Consider the following 10247-nt stretch of genomic DNA (forward strand, 5'->3'; position numbering starts at 1 on the left):
ATATTCTAAATAGACTCCTAACATCAACTAAATCAAGTATAAATCCAAAAATATTATATGGTAATGGACCATAAGTAATTATAATAAAAAAGAGACACTATGATGTCATTTATAATATTTTTCAATAGTAATTATAATATTTTTAGGATTTAAAAATACTATAAATGCTCTTAAAAAAAACTATAAATAAGCTAAATGAAAACACTCTAAAAGTTTAAGATTGGTAAAAAAAATATGTGAAAAAAATTGGCAAGAAAACTTTTTAGGGATATTTTAAATATTTTTAAAATGAAGGATATATTTTGGGAAAAAAGGGGTATCTTTTAGTAACTATCCAAAATATGAATATTTTATAGAAAAATACCCACTAAAGAACAAGAAAAACAAAGGATGACTTTCTTATAAAATATTCACATTTTATGTATTTCCCAATCGGTTCCTCCCATTTTGATTTCTTTAAATAATATCTTTAATTTGAAAAAAAAACCTAAATTATCTTAGAAAATTTTTCATCCATTATAGTGTTTTAACATGTTGCAATATTTTTTTTCACTTTTGACCTGTTACAGTGTTTTGCCCTCACTATAAACCCGCATTAAAACATATTAGAAATCATTTGATATTTCATATTATGATTTAAATAGGTATTTATAATATTTTATGAATAATATCACCTAAATAAAAATTTAAAAAATTACTTGTTATAATACTTTGGCCACCATAATAAAAACACTATTGAACATACTTGATAACATAGTAAATAATCTAAATTGACACTTAAAATCAATTAAACTAATTTAAAATTTTAAAATATAATATCATAATGGTCTACCAGCAATTACAATGGATAAGAAATAATATCATATCACTTATATGTCTAATAAACAATATCATAATCGTTTTGAATCGAAATCGAATCAGGCCAAAATCGAATTGACTAGATGGTTCGTCGGGTCTAAACCCGAAAACAATACTACTATCCATTTCAAAACTCATAGTTTAGGAATCGATGGTTTTGATTCCAAGCTATCGATTTCATAATTTCAAAAAAAAAATATTAATAAAAAAATAAAAATATATAAGTTTTTATATTTTAAATTTAAAATAAAATTTTAGCAATTCAATTTGGAATAATTAATTCTAGAACCGAAATCATTGATTTTATAATCGAATTCAATACCTCAATAAAAATAATATAAATATTATTTAAAAAAATATTATAAACGAGCTAAATAAAAAATATTATAATAGTTAAAATTGGTAAAAAATAGATTAAAAAATTATTTTAAAAATAAAATCAAAGATACCAATTGATAAATAACTCAAAAATACGAATCTTCTATAGAGAAATCGTCCAGAAACGAAAACAGTGGCAACATTTTTGAGAAATATGTTTTTTTAAACGTTTTATTGCGTGTAAGGTGTCCACACCGTCTCCCAACGCATCGCTTTTGCTGCCTCGCTTGCGGTTGAACCACCGGGAGAAGAGATAGCGCTTCTGCCTTCTTCTTTTGGGGTTGGTAGAGATGGATGGGATTGCTCTCGGAACCCCTCCGAGATTTAGGGTTGCGAGCCCGTGCTTCTCGTCCTCCAGATTTCGGAGACGCCTACTGTCTCTGGATCCTGCTCCGGGGGTCCCGATGGATCGCCCGCGGAGACCGTGTGTTCTCCGCTGCACCACGGCTGAAGAAGCGTCTGTAAGTTGGCGGTGAACTTTGGATTCTTTGCGGCTTGACCCTTTTCTAGGCCTGACCTGTTGCGCGAGGAATTTGAATCAAGTTTGCTTTTCCCCCTCTTTTTGGCTTTGCTATGATATATATATGCATTACATTGTTGACCGTCCTGATTCGGGCTTGTGCTTATGTTCTCTTCGGAATGTTCTCGGAAGGTTGATAGACATCCTGATTCTATCTGGTTTTTGTACGCATGTAAAGAAGAAAACACATTTACATGAAGTAAAATAAAGTAAAATAGAAACAGGGCATCTGTGTAAGGAGATGTTTTTTCTCGTCAGTTAGGTCCGATGGCCTACAGGCAGTGTAGAGCACCTAGATTTCTGCAGAGTCAGTTCTAAATTGGGATTCCCAATTTCTTTAATTTGGACTTCTCGAAACTTGACGTCTTGCTCCACCAATTTTCTTGAAGAAATAGCTCTATGGTACATCGGCTATCTTGGCCATAGGGTAGCTACTGTTGTGTTGTCAATCAGGCTTTTGACGTAAAGAACACAAGATGAACCAAATGCTAGACCATATTATTCCTTGTGAAGCAAAGCCACACATGTTTAGTCAGCGTTCTCTGATGCTAGCAAGATCTTAAAATGGAGGGAATCTATTGAAAAGTGGGTATGAAAAAAGGAAAACTGATACCAGTTGTTATTGGTATGTTTGGAATTCAGTACCTTTATTTGGTGAATGAACCTCTTGTAAGTAAAGGGAGTCTAGTATGATGTAACAGAGGGTACTTTAACCATTCCATTCTATTTAGGGACAACTGAAATCCCTGGCATTCTTATGTATATTTTATCTTATATTTTATCTTATGCTTTCCATAATGTTCACATCCATTTGTTCTTTCAAATACCTGGGGGATGCTAAATGAAGCATCACTAGAACTTCTTGGATTTATTTGGCTTCATCCCGTGTCTGATTTTCACTGTAACTACTAATGTTTAAACTTGGTTGTCTTTGTTTGTGAAGGAGACAGAAGAAGAATGTGACCCTCCAACTTCTGGCGGGCAGAAAATTGCAAATTCTGTTGAGATCAAGGAGTGGCAAAATGGAAATGTAGTTGACAATGCAGCTTCAAGGCAGGGTATACAAATCCGGAGGCGGCCACTAACTGGACCTCCTAAGCACTATGTAGGACCATTTGAGTTCCGGTTGGAAAATGAAGGAAATACCCCAAGGAACATCCTAGAGAAAATAATATGGGACAAGGACATGGAAGTTTCACAGGCATTTTCTAAGTTAACCATGCAAAATTGGCATCGTCGAGAAAAAATGTTAAGTATTGAAAACTCTTACTTTTTCTTCTGTCCAGTTAAAAGAGAGGAGACCTTTGACCACATTGAAGAAAGTTCTCGAGGATGCTCCACCTGTTAGAGATTTTGTTGGAGCACTAAAAGCATCAGTTAAAAATACTGGCATGCCTGCTTTGATAGCAGAGGTAAAAAAGGCTTCTCCAAGCAGAGGCGTGTTGCGGGAGAATTTTGATCCAGTGAGTTCTCACTTTCTTTCTGTTATTCATTTATTTGTGATTCTAGATCTGGGCATATATAGATTATGTGACAGTCCTAAACTCCTACTACATTAAGCTAATTGTTGTTTTTTATTTGTCTATGTATGCTTTTTGGTCCCTCTTACTCATAATCTTATAAATATTTATCATGACTAAACTTTTGAAATTAATGAAGAAAGATGGTTTCTTTTTCTTGTTTTGCTTTTGTAGACTTTGCTCTTTGCTTTCAATGTCTAGCTTTTAGGATGTCACTGTTGCTTTTGTCATATTTGATCTAGTGTTGCTGTACTTTTTTCATTGACATTGAAAGTCGACATGAAGCATACAACATGACCGTTAGATGTTTTTGGTTCTTCTTGCTTCTGCATCTCGATTTATTTGAGAATATATGTGCTTTTCTAAGAATATTTTTGGACAGTAAATCCTTTTTTTAATTTACCCAAGTATCAGTTTCTGGCTGTATGCATAACTCGTACTGACTTGTTTCTATGTTGAATATTTTATCGTAAGATCCTTTCTTAACTTTTTGAATTCTAATGCAAAGAAATATAATATTATAAAGTTAGGAAATTCTGCTATCTCATGCTTTAGAATTTAAATAGCACATATTGTTTCTTCTGGTGCCTCTTATGGATAAGAATGTGTACGGAAAATAACTTTTTTATAGGCATATCATAAGTTGCAACTTATTATTTGTTTGAACAAACATCCAAGTAATATTTCTTGCAAAATTTGTTTGCTTCATCAGCATATTAATCTAAATTTTTAAGAATAGTGCCTTTAGCTATTGCTCTTCTTTAGTAGCTACACCCTGATGGTAACTTCGCCCCATTTCGTGATCTCTTTTTGCAAAAAAGTTGACTTATGATGTGATTGAAACAGGTAAAAATTGCCAGTGCATATGAGAAATTTGGAGCAACTTGCATAAGTGTGCTGACTGATGAAAAATACTTTCAGGTGAAGGTTCTCCAATTCTATGCTTGGTTTTGACAACATTATCGATGCTGAAAATCAATTATTTAACAACATTATCAATACTGAGAATCAATTAGCTATCTGTGCTCATATGTAATTGATTGAGGTTATTATTTTTCTTGTTCAGGGAAGCTTTGAGAATCTAGAGGCCATACGCAGAGCTGGAGTTAAGGTTTATTATCAATATCTTTGTTTCTTTTGAACAGAAGCTTTCTTTAGGTTTTCAACTCTCTCTTATCTGATATATCTCATTTTGTTATGGGCTTCTAATTTAGTGAGAAAATGCAGTGCCCTTTACTGTGTAAAGAGTTCATTATTGATGCCTGGCAAATTTACTATGCTCGGTCAAAAGGAGCGGATGCGATCCTGCTAATTGCTGCTGTTTTACCTGATCTTGATATCAAATATTTGACTAAAATCTGTAGGTTGCTTGGCCTAGCGACATTGGTTGAGGTCTGTTACCTTCCATTTTAAAGCTTAGTTTGATGGCAACTGCAGTTTTTACATACCTATAGAAATTAATACTAAGCAATTCATCATGGCCATTTTGCTGACTGGTGGATGAAATGTGTGTTCTCTGTTTAACCATATTTAAGTTACAAATAATTTCTTTCAGAGTTCAAATCCAAACTTTGAATGACACACGTGATCGTTGACTCCTTTATTGTTCTTTTGCTAACATTCTCCTATCTCATCCTTAATCTAAACTTTAGTTAGTTTGGCACTACTTAGTCTCATTGACTATTGGGAGGATGATGTCAGTTTTGCTTGCATGCTCATTCAAATAAAGTGCTGGAGAGCACGTGTCAGGTGTCATAGTATGATAGCATCACATGGATCCGTGCTAACCAGTACTCACCATTTAACAACAAGAATGTGTCGGCAATGTTAAAACTGCATGAGGTCCATGTTGTCACGAACGGTCATCGCACACTCGCAACAACTTTGTTCAACGATCCGTTCATCATTTTTGCATGCTTGAACAGAGACATGACAGCCTGTTTTGCCTTGGTTTTGTGTGTTTTGCTTGTAAAAATACATGTTCGAACATGTTGCAGCGCTGCAATGCGACCGCTCATCGCATCGGGCCAAAAAGCCCCAAAATGGCTTTGTTTTCACGTGTCGTGGGCTATTTTTTGCAGCCCACTGTAGCGCCCAAAACGTCAGCCATCTCAGCACCCTGGAACCCCCTAGGTGGCACAGGGTTGGATGGGGCTTCGGTATATTGTCAAGTGTTGAAAAATCTTCACAAGTTCGCACGTTGACTTGACGGGAATTTGCCTTCACGCCCGGCACCCGGCGAGCAGTTGTTTGTGGACTTGCAATTGTTCGTTCTACCTTCTAAAGTCATTGTTTTCCTCATTTCTCTCTTTTCTCCTGTGCACACAAGGTGCTTGTTGAATTGTTTGTAAAGTTTCCTTCTTTGCGAGACGTCGGGACTTGTCCGTCGCTCGTTTTCAATCTAATCAACTTTCTGTTTTACAGGTCCTTCGGGACCTGTACGAGGTTGCAACTAGGCTGAACCTTTGCGGACGCATATGTCGCAATGACGCTTTAAGACTTAGGCAATCCCAGCTAAGTCTGAGAAGTTGGCGCAAAGGTGCGTTGCGACTTAGGCAACTCAAGCTAAGTTCGCGTCTTGGCCGTAAGGGTGCCTCACGACATAGGTAATTCCAGCTAAGTCCGTGACAATGTCCTAGTCCATCTGTCTGGCATTTGTAATCTTGTAGTAAACAAATTCAGCGGTAACTTGGACTAGTATATTCTGCTAAGTTCACTATATTTACTGCATTTACATTTAATCTTTAATTCAATTTTGTTGAATTTATTCACCATTTGGGAGATGTGGTATGTTGATTGAATATGTAGTGAGCGGGTTAATCATTTCTCCCACATATGTTTTCTTGGTTCTTTTCATCAGCTTATCGTTGATTATATTGATACTATTTTTTATTAAATTGTACTCTATCTAGCTGCCTATAATATTCAGGTCGAATACTCCGACAGTGCATGGCTTCATTTTTCTGCAGTATCTCACATCATACCAATCTGAAATGTGTTTCTGTAGCCTTTGCATCTATATTGTATTTTGTGTTGATTTATTGAAGTTGTTTTGCTATAGGTGCACAATGAGAGGGAAATGGATCGAGTATTGAGCATAGAGGGTATACAGCTCATTGGAATCAATAACCGTGATCTTGGTATTCTTTTAACTGTTTACTGCAAGATTTTGAATCATTATTATGATTTCTGTTTTTCTTCACACTGTAACTCATGATAATTTAGAAATGCTGTAGCTGAAACTGAGAATTGTTATTACTTATTAGTTATTACCACATTCTGTGATCAAAGTTGTTCTTTTTTGTGATTGCAAACTCATTGTTCTAACTCTTATAGCTTCTGGATGGTTTTTTTCCATATTTATCAGAAAAGTATGGTATTTTATAGTTTATTATTTATGCTTTTTTGCTCTTATCTCTCTCTCCTTCCTCCTTTTTGAGCCTCAGTCATATCGAGGTTTGAGCTAAATTTGACGTCTTTAGCAGCTGAACAAAATGAACAAAGTGGTTTTATTGAGGTTATTTCATTGTATATCCTGGAATTAATCGTGAACTTAGTGTTCTGCATATTGTCCCTGTTGCTTAAGATTTGAAAACTTTATTGAATGGCCTAAATTTAACTGTCAACTCATCAAGACATTTTGATGTGTGCAACAAAACACAAAGCTTTGCTCCACATTTTCTGGGAATCTCAACCAGAGTGTTGAAGATTCTAATGTTATTGCAGGTATATTTCCCATACTCCATGTTGAATTAGCGGATAGTCAAAGTGTTCCTTTGCTGTAGATGCCAATACCAATTGTAGAAATGAATGGTTACCTGGATCAGTGATTGTTGAATTGCCCAAAATGGTATGGTATGTACCAGTCCAGGCATGGACCGATACACAGACCACCCTTGTTTCGAGCAATTCAATTAAAATAGTAAAAAAGTGGTGGGCCTGAGTCCATTTCAGCATTAAAAAGAAAAAAAAGGCAAATTAGGACTCGCAAACGGAAGCCCTCATCTTGCGTACGATGCTGCAGCCCTTGCCATTGCCTCTTCGCCGCTGCGATGCTGCCGCTTCCATTTCGACACAACCGCTGCACTTCTCCTCCTTCTTCCATCTTCTTTCCTCCTTCCACCTCTATTCCTCCACCGCCCCTTCCTGTGCACTCTCTTTTTTTTTTCTCGTTGAAACACTAGTACATACGGGCGTACCATGTATCAGTACACTGGTACGAATTGGTACATACCATTCTAACAGATTGTCGAAACAGGTCCGAAACTTGAAAAGGCAAACCTTGACCTGGATGCATGAAAGCAAGTGCAAATTAAGTTTTAGATAACCATGACTATCTCCAACTCAGATACTGTGTAGCTTATAGAAAGAAATATATTGATATGCCCCATCTAATGTTGTATGAATACGATAAATAGAGTTATCAATTTATCATATTGTCTTCTTGCAGAAACATTTCAAGTTGATATTTCAAACACAAAAAGACTTTTGGAGGGAGAGCGTGGGGAGCTTATTCGTCAGAGGGACATCATTGTGAGCAAATTCATGTTATAGTTCTGCTGAAGCAATTTAAGCTCAAGATGTTTTATAAGATTTTATTTGAAGTGCCATGTAATGTATAACATGACAGTTTCCTTCAGCACATGTTTTTGTTTGAATTAACAAAAAGCGACTATTTTGTTATATCCACAGAAATAATAAGTTTCAAGGTATTCCGATAATATCTAATATTAACTATCTACTGCTATTTTGCATATTTGTGTAGTCACTAAGGTTTTCAGTTTTGTGGCATGCCCCTGCCATGATGATATACCAGCATAGCATGTGCCAAATGGCAACCAACTCCGGTTGGCATTGTCCTCTATGCCTGGCCTGCTTAGTGTTGGCATACCCTCCTGCAGGTACAATGTCAGCACAGATCGTGCAATACTAACTGAGAGGCTTGGCCAAAATTTTTCATTAACTTGTCAAGTCAATATTATTCTTCAATATCTCATTCAGTACTTTTGTATTTTAATCCTTGTATGATAAATTTTAGCATTCATGTTTTTTTTATTTTCTTGAAGTGGATCTATATTATCTCTAACATTAATCAAATTTAGCTTACAATACTTAGCTTTTTTCTCTTTCTGACAGTTGATAATTATTTTCATGGCTACTGAGCAGAACCTGGTTTTTCAGGTGGTAGGGGAATCTGGCTTATTCACTCCTGAAGATATTTCTTATGTTCAAGATGCTGGAGTTAAAGCTGTAAGTTGACAGTACTCTATACTTGTGACGTGTATTGATGCTTCATCTGTGGGTGCTTGCATTTGTGTTCATGGATGTTGCTTTTATCAACAGGTGGAACCATTTATGTGATTTTTGCTTGTGCATCACTCACATTATTCTGATTTAGGGTGTTTCCCCGATACTTTTTGACTTAAAATATTAAAATATTAAATTACTATTATAAGTGAACCTTTTCCTAATTCTCAAGTCTGTCTAGCAATTGGGAAAATGTTTTAAGTTAGGCTGCCTATTTTCAATGACGTTTGATTTGAGATGCTGTGGGTTTGAATGGCAGTTTGCTGTGCCCAGATATACTGACGTTGCTTGGTAAAACATGCTCAAATTATCTTGAGGTAACATGAAGCAAATACAAACCCTTGCTTACTGGGCCACCCCTTCTTTTAAAACCCTAAATGTGCATGTAAATAATGCATACAATAGATATTTTGGTCAACTTCAAATTTGTGTTCTTATACCAGCCTAAAGTTAGTGTTGTTCTCTGATTAATTAATAGTCATGACAAAAAGACATTATATCCAGATGCCAAGAGGCAATTTTGGTTTCTTAGCAGTATTTCTATTCATTGAACGGTGTGAAAAGATATATGAGCCTAAATAATTGGGAGGGGCTTGTTATTATTATTTGTTGGTTGTAAAAAGCTATTCGGTTTCTTTTTCTTATCATTTTATTAAACCTGTTATGTTCTAAATTGTAGGTACTGGTTGGTGAATCTCTTATCAAGCAGGATGATCCAGGCAAAGCAATATCAGGATTGTTTGGTAAAGACATATCCAAATGATTTCCATCCTACTTGGGCAGCCTGTTTTGTCAGAGAAATTATTCAGCTCCAACTTTCAAGAACAGGATGGTGTTTCTCTGTTGTGCTGTAATCGGTGGACCCCTCAAAGAATCTAAACTGCCTGGTGTTTTCTTCTCCAATGTTTTTTTTTTCTTTTTGTGAGAATTTAAGATATCTACCTACAAGTTGTCCTGCAGAAGAATATACATTTGCCCAACAGAAATCAGATAATATTTTCAGTATTTAAATTTGGATATTGTTAATGAAAATGTTCTTATGGTTGGATAAATATACATGGGTTCTGCTCCCAGGTAGAGGAATGTGCCATTTGGTTTGCACAATAATGAAATACCATGTCTTTTAAATTGGGTGTAACGTTTTTGTCATTATCTTTTCCGTACAGTAGTAATAGTCCAAATTGCATGATACGAAAGACATTTATTAATGCCTATATGTTTGTCGTTCCAAGTTATTTATCTGCTTATATCGTTGTTGTGAGTCCTTGCCTCTAATCTTGTATGACTCTTGTTATGCTCACGACTCTTTTGCAAAGGAAGATGGGGCGCGAGGATTGTTGTTGCCTTCACAAACCTGTGAACTTTTGTGAGTCACCTTTGCGTGTGCGGAGGCAATGACGAGTGAGTGTGTAAGTGTGACGAACCCTTGCATCGAAATATCTGCGAGATCGGGGTCACAATTTGTATCGATTAAACAAATCGTCGGAATCCCTAAAATTACACATTCTCGAAGAGCCATATATTCTTCTTGCTGATCAACGATGATCACAATATCAGGCAATCCCGTCATATATTTGATACCGCCGAGATATGTTTGCAAGGCAGATAATTTTCTCTTCAACATTGCGGCATCTCTTTTGGGAAGACGGTTGAGTTTCCCCATC

The 10247-nt window shown here is 35.8% G+C and overlaps 1 protein-coding gene across 2 annotated transcripts; it reads left to right on the forward strand.

Annotated features, from left to right (window-relative positions):
- Window positions 1-1436: 1436 nt before the first annotated feature.
- On the forward strand, window positions 1437-9635 carry LOC135581799 (indole-3-glycerol phosphate synthase, chloroplastic-like). Of its 2 annotated transcripts, none has more exons than XM_065144537.1 (10): window positions 1437-1697; window positions 2700-2957; window positions 3043-3219; window positions 4123-4197; window positions 4343-4387; window positions 4504-4668; window positions 6338-6416; window positions 7727-7809; window positions 8443-8526; window positions 9263-9635. In XM_065144537.1, the coding sequence occupies exons 1-10, from the start codon at window positions 1527-1529 to the stop codon at window positions 9344-9346; spliced, it is 1221 nt and encodes a 406-aa protein (XP_065000609.1). In that variant the 5' UTR covers window positions 1437-1526; the 3' UTR covers window positions 9347-9635. The 2 variants fall into 2 exon arrangements, with proteins under 2 accessions (XP_065000609.1, XP_065000610.1); XM_065144538.1 differs by having other exon boundaries at window positions 8458-8526.
- Window positions 9636-10247: the final 612 nt, after the last annotated feature.

Source organism: Musa acuminata, chromosome BXJ3-3 (genome assembly GCF_036884655.1).
Source record: "Musa acuminata AAA Group cultivar baxijiao chromosome BXJ3-3, Cavendish_Baxijiao_AAA, whole genome shotgun sequence".
NCBI lineage: Eukaryota > Viridiplantae > Streptophyta > Magnoliopsida > Zingiberales > Musaceae > Musa > Musa acuminata.

Excerpts from the sequence above, each read along its gene's own strand:
- LOC135581799 (XM_065144537.1), top strand. The coding sequence starts at position 1,527 with ATGGATGGGATTGCTCTCGGAACCCCTCCGAGATTTAGGGTTGCGAGC. Across the intron at positions 2,958-3,042 it reads AGGACATGGAAGTTTCACAG|TTAAAAGAGAGGAGACCTTT; the intron begins GCATTTTCTAAG and ends TCTTCTGTCCAG. Across the intron at positions 4,669-6,337 it reads GCCTAGCGACATTGGTTGAG|GTGCACAATGAGAGGGAAAT; the intron begins GTCTGTTACCTT and ends GTTTTGCTATAG.